General features: G+C 37.2%; 2 protein-coding genes across 4 annotated transcripts in view; one reads left to right on the top strand and one right to left on the bottom strand.

Moving 5' to 3' along the window:
* The window catches only part of PRELID3B (PRELI domain containing 3B), an 88,260-nt gene that overhangs the window by 22,412 nt on the left and 40,879 nt on the right, over positions 1 to 24,969 (bottom strand). The gene's annotated exons all lie outside the window — the stretch shown is intronic.
* On the top strand, positions 13,644 to 23,744 carry ZNF831 (zinc finger protein 831). The gene is made up of 5 exons (XM_009815856.2): positions 13,644 to 17,921; positions 18,807 to 18,949; positions 20,614 to 20,777; positions 21,472 to 21,623; positions 22,890 to 23,744. Exons 1-5 carry the CDS (start codon positions 13,644 to 13,646, stop codon positions 23,742 to 23,744), a joined length of 5,592 nt encoding a protein of 1,863 aa, XP_009814158.2.

The following is a 24,969-nucleotide window of genomic DNA, read 5'->3' as shown; positions in this document are numbered from 1 at the left end:
AGTTGTTCCCTGGAGTGCATCATAAACTCTGTGTACATATATATAGAGTACCTTTTTTCCCAGTGACAAACTGTAAATATTAGGTAAGATTATGACACAGAAAGGGATACAAGGAGTATGCAACTTTAACTTAATTATCATCAATTGAAATTTAACTGGCAGCTCTCACACACTCCAGAAATATTTTTGTCAAAGAAACTCAACATTGTTCAAAGACAATAAAATAAGAGAGGAATTGTGATAGAGGTAAATAAGAGGACACCAGTAAGATTACAGGGCTATGTTCCAGTGGATAGCATACAGCATAATAGAATATTGATATGTAAAATAATTTAATGAAATTAATAAATAGAAGAGTTAATTGGGAAATTTCCCATAGCCATTTTGGAAGAACTGAATCTTCAAAAAAAGGTCTTCCTTCAACTCTATCCAGCTTATGGTATTAAGAGCATCCCTTCGTAGTGGGAAGGAAAGTATATCAATCAGTTCAAAATCCTAAATTGTTTTGTGTCTACAGCAATAAAGAGCTGGATACTAAGCTACAAGAATGTAGGGTTTCCTTGACAACATGTTGAGAAAAAACACAACTACATAAAAGCTTATGTTGAGTTGGCTGAATGGTGTGGAACATGGGTTTACCGATGTGACTGGTACGGGTCTGGGGTCACGGTGATGGGAATGCTGTGTTTCTACAGTTCTAGTTATCGTTGCTTCCTTTTACTGTTTTTGACATTGATCTGAAAGTTGGTTCAAATGATCAATGACCCTGTCATATTCTAGTCTCATTTTCTGTAAAGCACATTTAAGTTAGTGTAGCTGGTGGTTTTTAGAACATTTCTGAATACTATCAGAAGTTCTGAAGTTATCTGTTTTTCTATGACAAATAAGAAACAGATGGAAAAATTAGTATGACTATAGTCTGTGCATGTGTAAAAAACAGCTAACCTTGCTGACTTCTTGAGTTGAAGCAACTGTTCCTCTAAAAGCTACATTGCTTTTAAGTGCATCATAATTGTAATTACTCATATTTATGATGTGATATGCCTGAAAATACTGTAGCTCATTACTCCAGCAATCTAAAAGACCTGGAAAGACCCTTCATATTCCTCCTGCAAAACATCTATTTTGTAGAAGAGGCATCATAACGTCCTCCGCTTTTTAACCTTTTAACTGTCAGCAAAAGAATTACTTGAGTGAGGAGTAATTGGAGCTCTCTTCATTACCACCCCTATCACCTTTAGAAACAAAGCTAGACTCACATACCTGCTTTTTCTCTCAGATGTCTAAGATTTTTCTTGGGTTGTAGACTACCCTTGTGAATTAATCCCTAAAACAGTCCTTCACCAGACCTGCTTTTGCTGAATTAATACTAAAAAACCAAATCAAATAAAACCCCAAATCAACCCTGTATGATGATTCAGCATTTAGAGCCTTACCTAAAACACATTAAATCTAAATCTGGTAAAAAGGTCTGTGGGATTTTAATGGAAGGTGGTTTGAGGCTAGCTTTTTTTTTTTTTTTCCCCTTCATGTGCGTGTCTACATGTACAGCCCTGCTATTGGGGTGTGAAAATAACCCAAGCGCTTTAAAGAAGAAATTCAATTCTTAGTGAAACACTTAGGTTGCATGCACAACCAGCTGAACCTTTTCATTTTTGTGATTGCCTTAGCATTTTCTGAGCAGCCCTTGGGTCTTTTCCCTATGGGATCTATTACTTTTGCCTTGTGTTTTAGTTTTTTTCCTTGTACTGGCTTTTCTTTGGCACATAGACCCATGTTTGCTTCTAATGAAGCTGTGTCTTTCCCTTTTGCTGTTCAAGCACATTTTTGTCTTTAAATTCTTTTCTCTTGGACCTTTTTTTTTTTTGGTATGGCCTGACCAATATGTGAGGGTTACACTCCTCTTTAGCGTGGTGGTTCTTGCTGTCTCGATAAAATATACAAAAGTGCCGTATGAATCTTAGCAGTTGTTATGCAGTATTGCTATGAGGATAATAGTTGGCTATCCAATTTACTAGAATGCCTTAATTCTTCCTGCTTTGAATATTAAAATTTTTCCAGATTTTTAATACTTGCTTTAAAAATTCTGTCAATTTACAGAGCTGTGATCTTTGAAGGAAAAAAAATCTTGTTAAGTACCATGGTGGAAATGTGCCTTTGGTCAAATGAAAGTTGTGTAGGCAACCATGATTTCTGTACATTCAAACTTAAGAGTTCACATCTATAAAAGAAATACTGCTATTTGTGATAACCGATAGCAATGTTATAGAATGATTCCTCATGGGGATTAGTCCTCATAGGAGGATTAGGTGCATTTAGACATTCCAGATGTTACTTTATGTGCAGCGAAGTGGCCAATACCATGGCAGAAATTATGAATGCTGCAGTGACTTGGAAATACAACCACTACCGAGTCACTATACATAGTTGTCCATGACATACTGAGACAAAAATGAGCAACATGTACCTTTCAGAGTTACTGCTTCAGGCTATGTATTTTGTAACTACACTTTTCAAACTGGGTCAAGAAAATTGTAATTAGTATTTTTTTAAAAAATACGTATAATAGTAAAAGATTCAAATGATACTACTCATTAATAATGCAGTGTTCAACTCGGCAAAAAGTGTCTTCATTGAGCAGACAGTACACAAATATTAATTTAGAGTTTAGAGAAAGACAAAGCAATAAAAAAGGTAAAAATCTGTCTTTTTTACTTCCATACACACAAAAAAATTACAATGCTAGGAAAATTAACAGTTTTACTGAATTGATTAAAGCGATTTCCGTTTGCAATCTACATCATGTGGTACAACTGCACTCAGTCTGCATGAATGTAACCCTGCTGGGAGACATATTTCTTTTCTCTCTGAAGATGCACTTTTCTGTATCATCTGAGGCCACAGACATTTCTCTGGCAAAATTTTCCTGGACCTGATCTCAGCTGTTAGTTTACACATGAAGAATTTAAGCTTCTACTGTAGCTAGTAGCCAGACCCCACTTAATACAAAATCAACCTGTACTTCTGTGTATTAGTGGTAATATCTCTGACAGTTTTACCAGACAGATATAGAATTGAAGATCATTTTTCATTCATGTAGTGTGATTCATTGTTTAACTACCTTTATCAGATTCTTTAGTGGTCTGAAGTCCTCAAGTCCAGCCTTGCTGTTTTAACTCATGCACTGAATTCTGCTGATCTGGCATTCAGCTCTGGATCCTCCATACCGGGAGCTCTCAGCAGCTCACTTCACAGTGCGGACAGGAGATGAGGTGAAGAACTGCCAGTGACACTATGCACTAAATAGCAATATGGGCATCATGAAGTGTCTCCTCTCTTTCCCATCCCCCTTTGCCTATGTATCCAGTTGCCCTGCCTTTTATTGTCAGCAGAATACCAAATACAATAGAAATCCTGTTTGATTTGGGGCTTATTTGAATATTTGAAAAAATACACATCTAAACCATTACACTCAAGAATGCATATGCCTTGCGTCCAAGTACATGATTTTCAAGCTGAATGTCTTCTCTCATACATACATGAAGAAATGCATTTAATAAGTGCTAGTCCCTTACTATCATGGAGCAGCCAAGTCATAAAGGTTCCTTGAAGTTTTCAAGCTCCTTTCTAAAACTGTTTTGTCTCCGTTTCACTCTTTATGGTCAAAAATATGTTTGAGAAGTGTTCTCGCTTGTCTGACAAAAAACTTCCACCTGTTCCTCCTAACAACAGTGTATTCATAACCATTTATATTCACCTCCTCTTGTGCCAGCAATTATATTTTAGCTTAAATAGCATTTTCCTCTCATTCCCCATGATACTGTAGAGAACAGCCCCTTTGCCTCACTCTTGTTGGTCTCCTTTATATTCTGTAGTTACAGCAAACATTCAAGCCTGTTTTCTGTCCGATTTGGATCAGCAAGCCTGATGCATTCATTGCTAGACGACTGAACAAACACGGGCTGCCAGGATGTCCCTTTCTTTCTTGGCTGTGTTTGTGGAATATTCAAGGGAATAGTCATGGTCTAAGATTTCCTACCTGGCCGGTTGTGGAGTGGCTGCTATGTCTATCGTACCATGCTACTCAGTGCTACCAAGATTTGGGTACCTATTTAGCATGTTCAAAGGCAGAAATATCGGTGTCCTCTGGACTTTCACTGTGGAAACCTGGATGCCTTTTGGAATATGGGCTCTTGTAGGTTAATTAAAAAATAGCAACAAAAATCATAACAAAATGTTCACACTACGTAAAATCAAACCCCTTCCTAAATACTTAATTTACTTGTTTAGTTTAGAGGCTGAGGAAGAAACTTGACTGGACTACATCTGTTAAGTTAAAGAAAAACAACAAACAAACCTTAGAAAAAGATAAATGAAAAAAAGTAATAATTTTTCATTTGTGCCTGATGGGGTTGTGTGGTTTTTTTTTTAACTGTTTGCAACTCTTCAGTGTAATGGTTTGAAACCCAGTCGTGTCATTTCTTTACGCCCACACACAGAGCTGCAGTAGTGCAGACACTGTAGCAGGCAAACCGTATTACCAGCATCGGCCATTAAAACTCTTCCCACACCAAGCGTGGGCTGACTTCACCCCCTCCTCTCTTTGCACACACCCCACCACCCACCCTTCAATTTTCAAACGCTTAAAAAAAAGAGAAGAGAAAGACACTGAAAAAGGAAAACAGGATGCTGCTTTTGTTTCAACGCTATTCCAGAGAGACCTGAACCTCTCCACCTGCCTGTGAATTGACCACCTAAAGGTTAGCAAGTGTTTTGTTATCATTTTATAAAGACAGAGATATAATTAAGACAGAAATGTTGAAGTTATGATTTTTTTAATGTGATGGTTCTTTCACTTAGCAGTGAGAAAGGTTTTTTCCTAAAACACAAAGCATTTTAGTACTGGCCCCACTTCTGGTTTTAAGAGGGCTTTAATCAGTATTTTTTCATCATTTAGTCCAACCTCCTAAACTTTAAAAGATGGATTAGGGTTATTATTTTTCTCTTAGAGCAACCTGTTGATTACAGACTGCTGGCTGGAGGTTGTTAACTCTTTCCTAACAAGGCAAATGCACAGGAGCGAATTTGATGAAAAGACAAAAGAATGAAAATCCTTTGAGGTTTTTAGATTTCTTAAGCACTAACAATCCTGGTTTTTTTCATTGTGAAACCACCAACAGTGCTACAAACCCAACAAATGTGTTAGATATGTCTCTTTTTAGAAAGAAGTGGTGTAAATTTAAAATAAAGACATGTAATAAACTAGAAAGATTTTCTTATGAGTGGAGCTGAGAAAAGTAGCAGCATAAGAAGTAGAATAGGAAATACTCTCTGATACAAATTGCATAAAGAGATCAGAAGGGCCAATACAGTGTTTACTTACACACTAAAATATATTTTAGGTAAAAATGTTCTTATTGATTTAAGCCTTTTGAATGTTTTCATTTATGGATATTCAAGAAAAGGAGAATCAAAAAGCTAGAAAACTATATATTTAATAATGATCAAAACAGTTGGTGCTATTCTAGAATGAAGGAAAGGTATTACATGTATTACACATTCTTCTTAAAAGGTTTTAACGCTGTATTCTTGTACGGTGTTTACAAAAATAAAAAAAAAAAAACAATTTCACTGATAGTACACAACCGTGGAAGTACAGTGAAAAAAATACTTGTCCTCAGGATACGGTACAAGAATTTCAAAGTTCAATCAGCTTGTTTTCTAGTTGCTTTGTACTTTTACAACATATGAAGCAGGGCAAAACTTCAGGAACAATGACTTCTTAACAAGTAGCAAGATTTCCCAAAGTCAGATTTTGATCAAGAAATGTTATCACTGAAAGATTACGAGGGTTTCAGAAGATTAGGGAATGACACATTTTCATCCTAATTCTGCAGGGGACTGAGGCTCTCAACTTTGTTAATAGGGTCATAAGCAGTCTGCACACTGCTGGTGGAACTTGCAGTCTTTTCAGATCAGATATATCCCTTAAGAACAAGTGAAAAGGTGAAGTCATTACTTCTGTTATGAGATATTGCAAGGTATGAAGTCAAACTGAGAAAAGAGCAAAGGCAGAAATAGTTTTTAAGTAAAACAAGATTAACAGTCATTTCTGGGCTAATCAGGAAATGTATCAGTTTCATTTTGCTAGTTTGAATTGAGGTCTAGAAAGCGCCAGAATTAGGGTACACTCATAAACTTTTCTTTTCCATCAAACAAGTAGTGTTTAAAATCCCTGCATAAAATTTATTTCAGACCCTATGGTTCACCATTACTTTATTTTACTAATACTGAAGTAGAAGTTTTGTCTAGCCAGTCAAGGGAGTTCTTCATGAACATCGGTACCTTGTGTTAGCTGTCAGTGGTAAACTAGCAACTGGAAATGATCATTCCAGTGTCTGTATCTTCTGCTGACAGTAAGATATTGTGTGCTGTTCTCAGCATCAATGTTATCATAAGAAAAATTAATAGTTAACAATCCTATAAGATACTTTCTTTTCATTTAAGTTCGTAAAGTACTTTAAAACATGTAGTTGATAGGATCTTTGAAATCTATTTCCTTATTAGTATAGGAAGCATGCTTATTGCTACTTTCACTTGATCACATCTTTGGCCAAAACCCTGTAGGTGTCTTTGAAGGATGCAGGGTTTGAGACAGCTAGGAAGGAGCCCTTTCCGCAGACCCTTGGAACCTAGAAATGCATACCAATGGTATGTGGGTTTGTCTCCTCAAATCTTGATTAAGACATGAATTCAGAGTGAAGTGCAATATTGCATCACATACTCCCTATTGTGTAGTACCTGACAGTAGGTTTATTTTTATACATAGTTAAAATAGATATTTTGCTGTATATTGAGCCAACTGAAGTTAACTGGGTTTCTCTGAGCAGGATAATGTTTTTGAACTTAAATGAATATAAGTAATCTTGCATACAGATTCCAGCTTAGGAAGTGACACCCAAAAATAGAATGGTTAAAAAGAGAAAACAAAAATAACTTAATTTCAAATAGAACTAATGCAGTATAATACTGGTCCTCTGCATTAAGTGTACAGCTCAAATTACTTCTAGCCATTACAGCAATCTGTTCATCCATATAAATGGGAAGAATCATAGGATGCTGTGGAGTCAGTCTGATTCCAGAGTCACTTGTTCAAGATTTACACATTTTAGATCAAGCTTCAAAAGATTCTCTTAAGCCCTGAAACCTGTGTGGTGGTGGCAAACATCCATGCAGTCACTTGCTTTAGTTGTAACTTGCTTTATTTAATTATTGCTTCTTTAAGCCTCTCAGGATAAGAAGTTTGCAGTTTTAGCATTTAGACTTTGATATGCTACTGAGTGTTCTAATAATTAATTTTAAAAGCTTATATACATTTTAGAGTTGTTACTAGTTCCAGTATACTGCTGGAATTACTAGAACTGTTTAAAATAAGTGTCCCTTTTAAGTAAAGTTCATCTTAACTTAATAATAGTTTCAAAGTGGAATAAAATATAACAGACTTCAGATATGTGATAAAACTGAAGAGAAACTTATTTTGACTGGTTATGTAAAATGCCCATAATCATCTGTTTGTATGATTTGATTTATGCCAGTATTCTGTTCTAAGACGTGCATCTTTTTTTCTCCGTTAGTTTGTTGACTGTAGCATGCAGTAATCCTCCAGAAGATCTCACTTACATGTGAGGAACCATTCCTTTAGGAAAGTATCTCCCAGCAGAGCTGAAACTAGTTGCTGCATGTAGTTTTATCCATATGGATAAAATGAGTCTGTAGATCAGAAGCATGAGTCACTGTAAAGCAGTTCACAGTGTCAAGCAGTTTTCTAGAGTCACTGATTTTAAGCGTGTGCAGTGCCATTACCAATTACTGGGAGCATTTCAGGGTATAATAGAAACTAGAAGGATTTTAAGCAACAATACTAGGCCCTGTTAAGAGCTTTTTGCCCCCTGAATGACTAAATGACAGGCAAGAAAGACAGGAAGAATAAGACAGAAATATTTCTCCACCTCCAAAATTAGACGCCTGGGATCCAGAAGCAAACTGAAAGCAATCCAAACAGGCAAAACTCTCCAAGATCTATAAAGCTGTGTAGAATGAAAATCCATTAACACCTCCATCATTAGTCTATCATCTGAATTACCAAAAGAAAGAGCTTCCACTAAAGTGGATGTTGGACAATCACCATATTACAGCTTCACCACTATCCAATTTACAAGATACAGGCTGCAGCTCTCTGAATTGGGCAGATGCTCATCACAGCAAGTTATAACCAGCTTCAAAGCTCCGTTTTCCAAAATACAGTGTTCCTGAGGAATTTTTACAGGCCAGATATGCTGATTTTGTAACATTCTAGGGAATGCATATTCCAGTTTGGGATTTACTTAGTCTGCTGGCAGTGGAGGAAGTAGCCATTCCAGTCCACATTTTCATCAGGTGTTTGTATCAAGAACAGCTGTCCCCCTAACAGGACACCTTGGCTCTGCCAACGGCTTTATTGGAGGACTCTTTACGAAGTCAGCCCACAAACGAAATCTAAACTCTCAAAACGATCTTTTCACTTCTCTTGACTGTCGCCTGTCCTGTTTTCCCTACAGCTTTTCGCAAATTTTAGGGAGCTTTGTTGAGCATGACCTAAACACTTTTAACATTGTTGAAGTATTTTCCCTCCTGGGTACTGCTTTCTACCCTACTGCAGGGCAGCATTAGAAGCAGCTGGTGGATGAGACCCACACTGGATGAGTTTAGGATTTCACGTGTAGCAAGCACCTTCTCTCCACCATCACTTTCTTTTCCCACACATTTTAAGAGAGAACTTTACTGTAAAGTTATAAGCAAATTACCTTTAGGGGTATAAAGAAAAAAACCCTACCATTGTGTCAGTGTATTTCACTGAATGATACAATTGAATGCAGTGTACAAAATGCCTACATTTCAAAGACAGCTGATTCTGTTTACAGGTTCCTACACGAATAATGATAAAGGATACAAAGAGGTTGAAATGCTACTTCATTTTCTTCTGTTTCATCTCTTCCTGTTTTCTGAAGGTTGTTACTGTGACACCGATGTAAAAAAAAAAGAAAAAAACAACTTCCTACTTCTAATCTGTTTCAAGTCTTTGTCCTCGTTTCTCTCTGCTTGCATCAAGTATTGACAGAAATGAGACTTCTTTTGCTGAAATGCCTGGCTCAATAAAAGGTATGTAAGCTAAAATTATTTACAGACTAAAAGGATGCCACTTCTGTGTGCTCTCTGGTATTATATTTAAGGTAGGGATCACCAAAAGCTTTTAAAAAAGAAAAAGACTTCTAGTATAACATGTATGTATTATGTACGTTCAGAATGTTGAAAAGCTGCTCTGTGTGGTTACAAAAATAAACTAACTCTATCACGCCTACAGATCATACCTGTAGACCAAGCCAAGGGATTGAGCCCTGCATCTTAAACGCTATGATGCTCCTCTCAATGATGTGTCAAAAAATTATATGTAAGTGCAGGAAATAAGTAGTTAGATGTTTATTTAAAGATTTTATTAATAATGATGGGCAGTTGACAGTGCATTTACGTGTGCCATGCAGAAGACAAAAATCTTTTGGTTGGTTGTATAATCCAAGATTATTATAACAGTGCTGATAAAATAAAGCAAATTTAATAAGATATATTTGGAATTAAGGAGAAAATGCTACAGAAAAGAGGAACACATTGGATTTAAAATGAGGTTTTTATACCACCCCCCTTATTAAAATACTTTATACTTATATACAGAATAAGACACTTTCTGCTACACTGATTTGTTTTCTGAAACTACTCCACTTCTTGACTTTTCAGTGTTCCACAGACCTACCTGTGCTGTGTACCTGAAGGTATAATTCAAACTAGGGACAAAATAATTGTATTTAAATGGAATTTTATTGACCAGTTTTGATAGTTTAAGAAACTAATTTAGAAAATTTTGGACAGGCCAAATCGTGCTTTTAGTTTTGTTTATTGGAAGTTTTTCCTTATCTAATTAGGATCAAGTTTTTACGCCAGTAGTTCGATGCTGCAAGTTACAAAGTGAACTCAGAACATCAGGTAGATGCTCAGTAACAGAGCCTGGGGGATAATCGACAAAGGAAGTTTTTCTACTTCAGGCAAGGACTACCCAGAATTAGCCTTGGGGTAGAATTAGTTTGAGATAAGCTATTTTTGTTGCTGTACAAAGAAATACAGTGGCTTTTTTTGTATATAAATGACAGATGTGAAAATTATGATCGTATTTGCCACAGTAGAATACAAGCTACAGAAGTTTCACGTAGGAAGAAAGTATCTTTTGTTTGCTGTGAAAAGCAGCAAACTACCATAGCTGGTAGAAATGTATTATTAAACTCTTAGAAGTAATGGTATTGTGTATCACCATTTAGTTTAATTGTTTAGCATTAGTTAAAACTTTCCTTTAAATTTTCTGTAATCATTTAAGTATTTTCTTTCTAGAATTACAGCACTGAAATTATTCTCAGAATTACACTGTATTTTGGGCCCCAGAAACTAAACAGAATAAAACAAATTGCACACAGAGTCTGGTACTTTGGAACTACAGGATTCATATTAATAACATCTGTCCACTGCAAGTGCTACTAACTTACAGGCTGGCCTTGAAGGGCCCATCACCTATGCATGCACACGAGGATATTCCACAGTTCTTGACACTGGAGCAGGCTTATCAGAGTGGAAATATAAATTCCACATTTCCACACTTCTCTCCAGGGGAAGGTGGGGAGCGTAGATACTATGACTTGTTTCATCTGATGTGGTACTTGTTGGCTGTTCTAGCTACGTGGTATTCAGACTTCGCTTTTCTTCTTTGAGTCTTGTCTCTGCAGCATATTTTTTTTTCCCCTCAACTTTCCCCTATTTTCACATCTTTGGAAAAACTACTGCGTGCTTAGTTTATGAGAACCATTGGCTCATGTCTTATCACTTGCTGCTGGTTTTATTGTATGCTGTGTTTAACTTGCTATAAATAAAGGTGACTGTATGTATAGCTTAAGACCCATGTTAAATGGACTTGAAATGTCTATAACCTCACTTTGCAAATTAGAGAAATCCACTTTTATCCCGTAGAATATGGATAATAACTTAATTCCTTTAACAAGCCATATTATTTTAACATTCTTTTATCAATATAGTCAATACCTGTACTACAAAGCCACTTAAGTGATTGTTCCATGTAGAAATCTCTCAAGTGGACAAGAAAAGTCCATGCTTGATAACTGAGTTTGATTTATAAAATTCATGGGAAAGGGGGAAAGGAGAAAAAGCGAAATCTAACACATTGCTGTGCGCATATCAGTTCATTTTACAGGTTGTTTTTTGTGATTTTTATTACACTAAAAATCTTTGGGTGAAGACAAAGAGTCCCATCAGGCACTGATACCTTTCCCATAAGTGGTCTAACCCTGAGCCCACTGCAGTTGGTAGCAAGTTTCTGCATTACGTCAGTGGCTCATCAGCCATTTTGTTGAAGCATGTAATGCATGCAGAGAAGTTAATGGCCTTGCTGGTGACCAGAAGGAGTCAGAGAACACATCCCAGGGACTGCATTGCTGTTTTTTCCTCCACTTTTCCAATAAACAAAGCAGATCAGAGAGAAACTGGAAGAAGCCTTGGCTGTGAAACAGAAGTTGCCAGCCAGCAACAGAACTTCCAGAAGTGGTGCAGAGTGAGGAGCGCAGCGTAATAGGTACCAGGTTCTTGGTATATTAGTTTTCTGTTGCTCAAGGAGACAAGTATTTACAGTTGCATTGTGAGCTACACATAGGGATGAAATAATCAGTGGGATTAAAGGCAATATCTGAATATGCAAAACCTTTTCCTTTGCAGAAGACTGATAACCAAGAGGGTTGCTTTATCTTTCAGTTTCAATGGTGCATCCTTTTCATATGAAAACTACCTGAATTTCTAGTCTATTTATTAAGATGCTAATTAAATTTATTACTGAGTACATAACTCACTGACCTTAACCTGTTCCATTTGGCCATTAATAGAAAGTTATTTTCCCATTTTTTCATGTGGCGTGAGTGAGATGCTATCATTTTCAGTTGTGAAGTAACAGAACTTCTCTTGGATCTCCATCCAACTTTATATCAACTTAGGAGCTTTTTTTACTGCTCTAATAGTAACTGAGGAATACTCAAAAACAATTACATTGAGTTTGCCATTTCTCCTTTATGTGAATTATTTGCAAAATTCTCAATAACTACATGCAACAGGGATTTTGCTTTGAGTAACGGTAACATAGTGTATGTGTCATATGGAACCATTCCAAATTTCAAACATTTTTGAGTATTTTTTTTTCTGTTTCACAATAATGATTACCTATTAAAATGATCCAAGAAAGGTACAGAAACAGCAACAAATTGCAGATTTCACATTTAGCCACTGATTATGTTATTTCAGATGGAGTTTTTATGACTGTTTGCACAAGAAAAGCCTCTCATAACAGCCAATGGGTACAGAGCTGTGAGCGTAGCTGAGTAAGAATTTGAATAAACATTCACAGATCACCTTCTAATTTTCACCCAAACTATAATTACAAGAGGTTATGCTGATGCCTCTCTCAGCTCTTCCAAAAATAATTTTCAACTAGCTTATTTTGATAGTTTCCTAATTTTTTTCTAAGAAAGGAAAAAGACAAGACAAATTTTTGTTAAAATAAGTAGTAGTCTGGACCAGCACCAAACCTGAATATATTTGGACAGTTTTCATATGAATAGGTTCACTTTTCCCAAAAACTGTGTCGACACAATGTTTTCATCTGGCATTGAAAGCATCTAAAACTAAGCAGTATACCAGTATACCTTTAGACGATATTAATTTGGGCTACACAAAAGACAGCTTTAATTTATCCCACTATTTTCCTATGATATAATCTTTTCTACATTGTACGTATTTATGTAAATCTCAGTTGTAAAACAGGACATTGGTTTCATTTTGTTCGCATATTTTCATTTTGCATCACTTGTTGCAATGTGTTTAGCTCACTTAAATTGGGTAAACACAGATACTATGCAGCCATGTTGGAACAGGTTGCCCAAAGAAGCTGTGCAATTTTTATCCTACAAGGTTTTCAAAACCAGACTGGATAACACCCTGAGCGACCTCATCTGACCTCAGTGCTAACTCTGCTTTGAGCAGGTGTTTGGACTATAGACCTCCTGAGGTCCCTTCTAACCTTAATTGTTTGGTGTTTCTATATTAACGTTTCTTAATGTAAATTCTTAAATTAAAAAACATGGTACAAATGCATAATGAGAATATGGTTCCAGAAAATTAAAATTGTATTATTTCTGGGGTGCTGAGAGCCTCCATTTGCAAATCTGAGACATCAGATTTATTTCTATAATACTTTGGGTACTTATTGTAGGTTTTAAGTGCTACGTTCAATGTTCTTTACAGTGTACTGAACTTTAATTCCTAGCTAAGAAATGAAAGATGAATCAATTTAATTGGAAAATGAAGTAATTATTGTCTGTGTAATGCCTGTATATAAGATCTGTGATATTCTTAATTGCTAACTTTACCAGTCCAGCAGTTGAAAGTGTTTATTTTACTTTGTTATCTGAAGATTCCTACTTGTTTTGTTTCCCCTCCCTTACAGATACATGAGCTTATGGCAGATAACCTTTGAAATGGAGGCACAGAAACAGCCTGGTTTACCGGTTGCACTAGCAGATCGGCCAGTGCCAACCTCTTCTCTTCAGCCTGCACAGGGCTCTTCAGACCTCGGCCAAGGCAGTGTGATTCCTCAACAGGAACAAGCACTGTCTCAACCTGTGTATCTAAAAGCCCTTACCATACCACTGTATCAGCCCGTCCAGGCAGGATGCTTTCAGCCAAACAGTCAGTTAGTGACTGGCAGCAGCTGTGTAAATCTAGACAGCAGTAACATACCTCTAATCCTGAATCCGCTTGTTCCTTCAGAAGGCACAGATCAGCCTCAGCCAGTTTTTGGGAAACAACTGGGGCAAACTCTAACTTTGAACATAGTGAGCACTTTACCAGTTTTATCATCACCAAATTCTTGTGTAAATGCATCTATTGGAAGCCCAGGAAAATCAAAAAAAGCTGGGAAATATACCTGCAAACACTGCGGACGAGATTGTTTGAAGCCAAGTGTCCTTGAGAAACATATTCGCTCTCACACAGGAGAGAGGCCCTTCCCATGCACCACTTGTGGTATTGCATTTAAAACTCAAAGCAATTTGTATAAACACAGAAGAACTCAAACACATGTCAACAATACCAGACTGCCCTCAGACTCTGACAACAGCGGCATATTGGAGCAAAATGAGAAATCAACAGAGCGCATCACGTCACATCAAGGCAGCAAACTACTCAGTAGCACCTGTGAAGACAAGGGGATACAGACGAAACAAATGAGTTCAGAGACCAGTGCTGGAACAGACACTAAGAAACGTAATGACCTTTCACTGCCGGCAACTAGCAATTCATCATTTGCTTCAGAAAATCAAGAAACAACGAATCAGTCCTTTAGCTCAAAGGCTAATGAGGGGGTTCCTGACAGAGAATCTCAAAGTTTATCATCTCCAGGAGCTTTGCCAAACAGTCAGTGCCAGAGAAAGAAGACACAGGAGCAAAGAACTCCCACTGCCAATAAGCATATTCAGTTGCAAAGGCAGCAAGCAACCTCTTCAGAAAAACAGTGGGATTACAAGCCATTTGACTGCAAGCTAAAGAAGTGTGAGAGCACTGACTCAGGGTATCTGTCACGCTCTGATAGTACAGAGCAACAGATGGCATCATCCAGCCCGTTGCATAGTCTCTATGAACACAGCACAGAACTGGAAAATGAAACCGCCTTCAGCAGCTCAAGGTGTGCCTCCGGAAGCAGTGCAAAGCTAGATGCAGCTGAGAAAGCTACAGCCTTGATGCTAGAGAAAAAGAAGTTGGAAGAGCACATTTCAAAACTTATTTCTCATAACAAAAGTGTGGTGGATGATACCCAGTTAGACAATGTTAGGCCCAGAAAAACTGTCCTTTCTAAACAGGGAAGCATTGATCTGCCAATGCCTTATACATATAAAGACTCTTTCCATTTTGACATCAGAACTTGTGATGTAAATAGGAAAAAGAATCTCCCCCTTTGTTCAGCAAAATCTACCTTTGCACCCCTAGAAAAATGCAAGCCAATGTTTTTTCATTCAGTCCCCACCCAGTTCTCCACAACGATAGATACTGTGCCTGTTACGCGAAGCAACTCTTTGCCGTTTGTGGAGGGCACAAGAATGGTACATGACAAAGCGGGTTGTTCAAAACCACTTTCTCTTACTAAGCAGTCTGTAAATACAGGCACTGCTAGTTCGCTGCCTAGCAACAATCTTGCTGCAAATTCAGTGGATTTTCCTAACAGCCATCCCCGAGCTCTAGTCAGACAAACAGCAGTGGATGATTTGCCACTAAGTAATGCGGCTGATCATCATCCTCTGTCAGAGGAGTGGCAAGGGAGTAAAAAGCTTGGGGCTGGAGAAGTAATCAGTGCTAAAAATAAGAAACACAATCAAAGGAAATTAAAGATGTTCTCTCAAGAAAAATGGCAAATGTATGGAGATGAAACATTTAAGAAAATCTACCAAAAAATGAAAAGCAGTCAAAATGCCAAGAAAATTAAACAAAGGGGGAATAAGATTACAGATATTACAAGCTTCACTCCTGATTCAAAGGAATCAGTCAGCAGTACTGAAACTACTGAGGAAAGAGATGGCAGGAGCTCTGTAAGTGACAGTCTTTCCTCCCTTGTGACAACAGGTTTAAACACTGGTAAATCAGAAACCTGTACTAATGGTAACCAAATTCTACAGAATGTGTCCTCCAAGGAAACTGCAGACAGTGTAACCTATGTGATGGAGGCATCACATTCAGCAAACGCTAGTGCACATACTGTAACGAGCAAACCTTCCCAAGACCTCAGTGGCAGTGACACAGATAAATACACAGGTGGCAACAGCACATTACTAGCTCCAAGCAGTTGTGAGCTCAGGCTTCAAAATACTGAGTGTCAGCTGAACACTAACAGAAGGAATGATGACTGCTTGCCAGTACAGAGTAGCAAATGGGAAAAACCAAGCCCTGGGAAAGAATCCAGTACATTTGAATCAGACTGTAAAAGCACTTCAAACAATTATGGAAACCATAGCAGGAATAGGGAAACTGGCCAGCATGTCCTGACGCCCCCGTGGGTCCATTGCAACAGCAACAGAGAAGCCACAGGGAAAACCCAGAATTTACCATCAGAAAGAAAAAAGCTGAAATTTGAAGTGGAGAAAACACAAAACAGTATTTCAAAGTCCTGCCCTAGTCCCAGTAGTGAAAACAATGCTGTAACTAAAACAGAGAGAGTCTATTGCACTAGCAGTCAGTGTCTTTCCACAGCAGCAGTGAAATTCTCCAGTAAAGCAGAGGAGCAAAAATTAAGCACAGGAATTAATGAACCCACTGGAGGTACCAAGAATGTGGAGTATATGAAAACAATCAAACTCCCCACAAAAGCTCTTAATTATAGTGATGTTAACCTTCTTTCACATTCAGCAGGTATCTCAAAAGCTTCATTTGTGGGGTTTTTAGGGTCTGAATTAAGGGGAAGTGATTGCAACTCTTTTGCCTTGCACAATGCAACAGATAAAGATGTCAAAACGTGTCTTGTGAAAACAGGAGCAAAAGCACCACTCTTCAATGACAATGCTGTTGACGTGTCTTCTAAAATCCATCATCTGCAATCTGGTCATTTAACTTCAGTCCCACAACAAAATTCCTTTTCTCCAAAATACATCCTTAAATTGCCGCAAGACAAGGGAGCCTCAGATTTGTTGCTTTTGCTTAGATCAGAACAGAAGATTACACCTTCCACATCTGTGACAGACACCTCAACCAACTTCCCCTGCTCTTCCAACAGCGGATCACTCAGTTCTCATTCTGATGATCTGTTTTGGTCCCCTTTAAAATTTGAAGTGAGACAAAAGGCCAGCAAAGGAGAGCTACAATGGAATGTACATGCAAACTGGGAAACTCCAGTATTTTGTTCATCAGTCAATGCAGAAACAACAAATATCTTAACCACTGCAGATAACACCTTTTATAACCAAAACTTCAGGCAGCAGGATATTATAAGAGATGCTTGGAAAAACAAACAGAACAAAAATAAATTAAATTATCAAAGGGAAACAGAAGAGAAGTGGATGAGAGTAACTACTTCCTCTACACAGACCCCAAAGAAGAAAATATGCTTTACTTCTATGTATACAAGTGGTTTTTTCATATCAGCTGACATCAAAGAAGAGAGGAAGGTTTTACATCATCTTTGCTCAGGAAGTGACTCTTTGACAATGACGTCAGCTTCTAGCAAGGGTGCAGAGCAAACAGTCATGGGATGGGACAGAGGTGGAAGTCCATGCATTCTTAAGGACATTTCACCAACACTGCAGGACACACAGCATTCTCAGAGGTCAACAGGCAACCCCCCTTATTTTTGCCATTCTTTTGGCACTTTTTATTGCCACACTCTCACCACTCACTGTAAAGAATTCCCAGTGCTACCCCACAATAATCTGACTTGCTGCTCTGGAAGTTTAACAGTATCAAGCACGAAGAGCACCTTCCCATCGCTAAATGCTGAACCCCGATTAACTTGGTGTTGTTTAACAAGAAGCCTTCCTCTGCCTGCTGAGCAGAAGGGGCATGCAGACTCTGCTTATTCCTCCATGCACACCTGTGACAAGGAGTCTAGCAATGAACGCACGCTGTCAACATACGATATTTCTATTTTCAAAATGAAAAATATTAGCAAGACTGTGGCATATGGCTTAACAAACAGGAGTTTAAAAACATTGGTTTCATCCTTTTCTAAAGGACAACAGATGCAGGAGGTAATATTAATAATCCTATTTCCTTTCTCAAGAGGGTGTAATTGGCTGACCCGCCCCCCCCCCCCCCCCCCCCCCCACTAGAAAACATAAAAGAATTATCAAAAGTATATTCATGGACATTCACAGGCATTTGTTGATACATAATTTACAATTTCTGTTTTTATAAGATAAGTTACATATTCATTTGATGCATGAAAAATACATACTTTTGTGTGATTATTTAAGTTTCTTTCACTTGGGAATTTCAGTAGGAATGCTGTCTAGTGAGAAAAGTGTATTTCTATTTCTTGATTTTTCCCCTTATATTTTATATTCTTCTGTTACAGCATATGTATTTCACTGTTTTCATTTTAAATGAATATTTGAATTAGAGTAGGACTTAAGTAGACCATTAATGTCAAGACTTTATTATACTTGGAGATACTTGGAGTCAAAGACAGACTGTGTCCTAGATCTTTCACCATTTAGATACACTGAAATGTCAACAAAACCAAATTGCATTTATACCCTGTAAAGTGTTTAAGGCTTGAAAGCTTGTCTTTTTTAGGTAAGTGAAGACAGACTAGTCTACCTCTACAGATCCTAGAACAGCTCTGTAAGACTAAGCTTACTTTTTATATAGGAAGAAGAATACGAAAGAACATACACATACACATACGAAAGAAGATCCACAAAAGCAGTGAGTTGGTTTAATTTTATTTTATAGAAGTAGATGGACACAGAGATTAGAAAAAACTAACACACAAATTTTAGGAAAAATTCAGAGTTGTGCTATTTAACTACTATGCTATTCAGCGCTATTTAAAAAGAGCGTAGATTTCCAATCTCTCAGTTAATGTAATTCACAATTTTAATGTACTTCATTTTTTCCAATATTCTCAACAGTTAAGCTCAGCAGCTCCTGGTGGTGCTTTCAAAAATATTTCAGAGCAAAAGAAGAAAGCAGTGGTTTGCAAAAAGGAAAAAGTCTCAACAAATAAACTCAAGAGGAGCCACAAACAGAAAAAGATTAAAGTCACCCCAAAATGGTAAGGAATATGGTTTTCAGCTTCCCAAGATACAGACATAATATTGCTAAAATGGGTGTAAAAAGTCCACAGAAAATAAAAAGTCATCCCCAAAATTCAACCTTGTCAAAATCGGGGGAAAAAAGAATCACTCTCTCAGAAAGAGCTATTCCCACATTGCAGCAGATCCACAAAGGTAAACTATAAAAAATATCATGTTGTTTACTATCAGGAACAGACTTTTCTAAACAGAACAGACGTATGCCAAAGAAAGGTAATGACTGGTCAGTTGACTCTCACTATGCTTTAGAAATCATTCTTATCTGTCAAAATTGTCAGCATTTACTTTTGTTTGAAGGGAACCAAAATACGTCAGTTTTTAATCCTGTTACAGCTCAAAGCAGTGTGCGAGACCCTTTTGTCCTCCGAAGATCTATATCCTGAACTTGTATTCACAAGAGAATGCAGAAGAATAAATATCAAGTTCTAACACAAACTAACAAAACCATCTGTAGTTTAAAGGATCATTTGGTTTAAATAAAAAGCAGGAACAATTTGAGTATAAAACTATCAAAGGCACATTGTATCAATCAGCAGTTTCTCCGTATTTAATGGGAGTTCATATCAGTGGAAGATTTAGCCTCTAATCTTTCAAGAGTGTGAGGCAGCAGAATGTCTGATGAATTGCTTCAATAAGAAACACATATTGTGTGCATACATCCCTCTTATTTTATTTTATGACCAAAATCAGACAGAGCGACTCCCTTGTGGACAAATCAGTGTCAGTAACTTAATCACCATGTCTAGTTTGGCAAACAGCACTGCAATTTTGAAGGTTCATAAGAACAAAAATAGAAGACTCAGGTCTATGTTATCCAGTCTAGTGACATTCTTCTAGGACTTTTTTCTGGTTTGATTTTTGCGTGGTTTTTTGTTTTGTTTTGTTTTTCCTGCTGGTCTCAGAATTTACTTATTTGGCTGTATTAAATAAGTACAGGGTCCTGAAAGCTCAGGGCATACATATTAGTAGCTAAATGGCCAAACTATTAATCATAAAGTGTAATATATTTTTCTAATACACCAAACACCTGAATAAGCACATCCTTTTAGATTTACTCATGACTCTGTGTATTGTGACTGATTGTACCAATACAGGAATGGGACCTTCCAACGTACTTTAGTCTCAATCATTAAGAGTTAACTGAAAGGTTTAGCTACAGTAGAAAACAAAGCAGAGTTGGATTATTCAGCCTGAGTTTTCTAAATAACTGAAATACTTATGTTGTTCATTAGTGATGATGAGTAGGTAGCACAAAAGAAGTGATATGAAAAGTAAAAAAGCCAATAACTACGAAGTCTCAGATGATTCCTGTGCGATTCAAGTCTTTATGAAGTATGTTGTTTTAAAATTCCAGATATAGGAAGAAGGATCTGTTGCTCCTGAATCCTTTTCTCTTAGCAAACCAAGGATTTACTGAATCCTACTCAGGAAAACTTTAATAAAATAATTTTGGGTCTCTTGCCTAAAATCCTGATTTTTTTTGAGTCGACATAAATGAACATGTCCTTCACAGTAGTAAATTGCTGTTAGACATAAATTTACCTGATGATGTGGTATTATTCTACTCTGGCTGCTTTTAAATAGCACGTATTTGTTTACCCTTTCAATGCCATTGGCAATGCAGGTACAGAGGGAGGCATGTACATGGATATGCTCAGTTGAACCGACTAAGCAAGCGGCACTGTTTTCCAAATAGAACACTGGATGCTTTGAAAAAGGGCTATTCATCACAACCCTGTAAATATAATAAGTGTAAGAAGTGCCATTCTCTTCAATCAAAGGTACAAGGTAAGTATTTTGAATATTTTTTAATGTATTGAATGTTTATTTTTTAAGAGAATGAACGTTGGTACTATGTCTGATATGCACTTGTTCCACATGGAACGTCAAAAACGCTTTTGTCCTTCAGTATGTTCTGTGAGTAAAAATCCAAACATCTCACGCATTTTCAGAACTGGACGCACAATGATTTTCATACACATACTTACATATGTGAATTTGACAATTAGGAGGGTATTTAAAAAAGAAATAGCTCAAAATAACCTTCCACTGGAAGCCTAAACAGTTTTAAGAGGGCTCTTTATCAATTTCTGAAACAAGATTGTATGTTTGCAGTGTGAAATGAGTTTGGCGTGTTGACTTGTTTTCTGTGTTTCAATGACCACACCCCCATTTAATTAGCGGTAGTAATGCAAATGATGTTTATGCCACAACCATCTTGGAAGCAGGGACAATACCTTGTGTTTGTTCATAGCAGATATGAATAACTATTACTTTGCAGGACAGTAATGGCCAATAAAAAAAACCAAAACCCAAACACACATACAGTATATGAGAAAATGTATCAGGCTTAGAATAAAAATCTTCAGAAGACAGTAAAAACATAGAAGTTAGTTCAGTGATATGATGAGAAATTTAGTAAGTTCTAGCATGTGGGGGAATAAAAATAAAAATAAAAGTTTCTTCAATCTCTTTTCAATAGAAAATTACCTACACCAGCAAAAAGACACATCTTGTTCCACCTCAGACAAGCCACTTTGCAGAAGGAAAAAAGAAGGAAAGAATAACTCAGGAATATTTTCCCATACTGAAAATCCAAACCATGTTAAACAAAAAGGCAAAATGGATAAAAAAGTAGGTATTGTACCTTAATGCATGTATTACTTTTTATTAAAAGAAAAAAAAATTGGTAATTAAAACTTGAATTATATTCAGCTGTTTTAAAGTTCAAGTTGAGACTACTTTGATTCACAGATTTTGTTTAAAAATGTGTTAAAGGTATTTTTGGGGTTAAAATATAATGAAAACTTACTAATGTTAGAATTAGCTTTTTTAAAAGAAAAATTAAACTTGCATCAATTATAAAGGATATTTCTCTTGCTTGCTGTCAGAGGATCAACTAATACTGATGTCGGAGGTACCAGTAGATGTAGCACAGAGCATCCTGAGACAGACAGCTTGAAACTAGAAAAGTGGGGAGGGTAGTAATGGCCACGTAGTGGTGGGAAGAACGTGTATCCAGTGTCGCAACTGAATTTCTGCAGCCCTTAGTGGAAGCCAGTGCTGCTGTGGTTTCAATGCTACCGACAGCTGCATTAGCTAGAAGGGGCCTTAGACACATCTGCACGTGCTGCAAACAAAGCTGTTGCATACAGTGTCAGCACAGCTTCTGGGAGTATTCTACACTTGTCCTAATTCTTATACTTTACCGTTACCGTAGACTTCTGCTGGCCACACTTGAAGACAAAAGCTACTGAGCCAGACTGCCGTTATGTAGCATGAACACTGGTTCTTCACGTAGCATAAGCAGTATCATATTTAGGGACCTAATTCTTAAAATGTTTTTTACTAGGTAATTTTATTTTCTAGACATATCTCACCACCTCGGACATTGTAGTATTTCTTACAGACTCATCACAAACTTTTCCCCCTACATTTCACAAACATCATTGCAATAGGTATATTAAAATATACTAATGAAAAGAGTGTCATCCTAGACAGTACGTAAGAATGCAGCTTGAAACCCCTAACCCCTGTCATCCATAAATCCATAGCATGATCTGTCACTTAACCAAGAAAAAAAACACCTGAGGAAAAAATACATCCTTTACTACACCTCCCACACACGCTGGGAGAAAAAAAAAAGTTTTCTCATCAAAAGAGGGATGAGTAACTTGGTCTGCAGTAATGAAAAAAAAAAAAGAGTGCAAGTATAATCACAGTTGTATAAAAAAAGGTTGACATTATGTGTAATTACTCAGTTGATATGACTTATAGCAGAGGTAAATGTTTTCTACTGATATAGTCAACTTAGTTATCATTGCACTTTTATAAAGGATGGAATTGCTCTGGATTGAAAATTTTAAATGTAAATTTCTTTTTCCCCCCTAATTTCTACAGGACATTTGCGGGCAAATCAGGGAACACCCAAGAACAAACTTCTCTTTTCAGAACATTACAGCTCCTCTGGAAATATCTGTGACAGCTCATTCCTTTTCATCCACAGTTAATACAGCCATGCAGCAAGTCAACAGTGATGTGGAAATCTGCTGTTTAGCGACACAACCACTTGTGCTTCAGCGACCAGTCCCAGGGGAGTCCCAGCCAAACGTTCAAAGTGACTCAATGGCATCTTCTTTTTGGTCTTGCCCTTCTGATTTTACAAATACAGGCACAGGTGACCAACTTGACAGCACAAACTCAGAGGCTACTGGTCCTCTTTCCTTACATCTAGAAGCAATCCAGGAAAACGTACTAAATGTAGAGTCAGAGAGGCAAAGATTTGGTACATCACAAGCGGTGACCCAGGCCTCAGAAAGGGAGAAACCTCCAACTGAAGAGAACACATATTCATCTCCAAAAGAAAACTCAGCTCCCAGTTCCCAGCCTGGATGTTCACGTTTATTCAGATCAAAAGCAGAATCTCTTCCTGAGTCAGTCACAGGGGCTGAATTACCCAGTATAGAATACACAGAGCAGGCAAACTTTTCCCAAAAAATCCTTGACCTTCACGGAAGTGCAGACAAGAATGGAACCCACCTGCAGTCAAATAGCTATGGAAAGCCACACGAAACAGCTACTACTACCTTTAAAAAGCCCCCAGTTACTCTCAGGTCCCCCGAGTTCAAGACTTACTCTGCCACACCTTCCAAGACATACAAGAAGAGAGGTTTAGAGATGATGAGGAAACAAACCAGAGTTGAGTATGATGACACTAGCAGTGATGATGAAGATAGGCTTGTTATAGAAATATAGCAAATAGACTGCTAACAAGATGCTTGTATGATGGCCCATTACAGAAGGAAATACCACAGATGTCTGATCTGTATTTCTGAAGCACCTTAAAACCAGAAAAGCCATTCCTCTGTGCAATAGGCAGCATTCTCTTCTGAAGAGTTCCTCCTTTCAAGGACTCAAACTGTTTTAAAAAAGCTTATTCGAAGCAAAGAGGGAGCTAGGATCACACATTTAAATGCAAGTGGTAAACCTGTGTTTATGAGGGGTTTCCAGCACTGTTAACATTCTTACCAGTCTTATGTAATTCCCACAAGTGCTAGCTGCGAGTGGTTGTATTATTAAAAGGCTGCACTGTATTTATTTACTACTAACAACACTATAGCAGCACCTTCCTCAATATATGAGCTAAGATTTCCTGGAAGGGTATGGATGTATTCTCTTCTATATACTCTTCTTTTCTTGTAGTCACTGCCATCTGTACTGGGAATGATACACTGGCATTAAGGGGAAGATCTGTTCCCTAAGTATCCGTGATATTGGAAGAGTCTGGAAAAATGCTGATCTTTTTCCATGTTGCACAAATGCCAATGCTTCTTTGTGACAAATGACACAAGCATGCTTTGCTTTGTGTTTTGTGCCTTTTATGCCAAGATCTACTCAAATATTCTTGATTTCTAGTTGGAGAATATGGGTGTTAGCTATTGATATTTCCTTGTGGTAAAATTTCTGACAAGGATTTTCTCATTATATTCATCATGTTGTGCTCCAACCGATGTAATCTGGAATGTTTCATTTTTATTGTAATCTTAAATTTAATGCAATGATGCTGTTTTATTGAGAGTAAAGAAGCTATATGGCATAGCTTGTTTTCTTTTTTTAAAATAAGTTCTGTGCCACAAACCCTAAAATTTACTGGTTTCTATGTGAATAAATAATTAGATATTTTAATTTGACCAAGTGCATTCACTTGCTGGATTAAACTGATAAACATTAAAAACATTCCACTTCTACATTATAGTAAAATTCTATACTTAAACTTCTACCATTCTTATATTGTGAATCATAGATAGGGTTTTATGGATTAACCTGCATGGGATATTTGGAATTGCTTTTACTTTAATCATGCACAGGTGAGCTTATATAGATCATACTCACAAAGAAATCTAGTATACTACATGAGAGAAATAAATGTATATGTGCAAAAAGATGCCAAAACAGCTAACAGAGATAAAACAAGTGCTAA

Source organism: Gavia stellata, chromosome 20, assembly GCF_030936135.1.
Source record: "Gavia stellata isolate bGavSte3 chromosome 20, bGavSte3.hap2, whole genome shotgun sequence".
Taxonomy (NCBI): domain Eukaryota; kingdom Metazoa; phylum Chordata; class Aves; order Gaviiformes; family Gaviidae; genus Gavia; species Gavia stellata.
Note: the sequence above shows the minus strand (reverse complement) of the source record. Positions and strands in the feature narration are given on the sequence as shown.

Bases quoted from the DNA above. Each gene is read 5' to 3' on its own strand.
- ZNF831 (XM_009815856.2), top strand. From the start codon at position 13,644: ATGAGCTTATGGCAGATAACCTTTGAAATGGAGGCACAGAAACAGCCT. The intron at 17,922-18,806 runs GTAATATTAATA...TATTCTCAACAG, and splicing joins AAGGACAACAGATGCAGGAG to TTAAGCTCAGCAGCTCCTGG. The intron at 18,950-20,613 runs GTAAGGAATATG...TTGGCAATGCAG, and splicing joins ATTAAAGTCACCCCAAAATG to GTACAGAGGGAGGCATGTAC.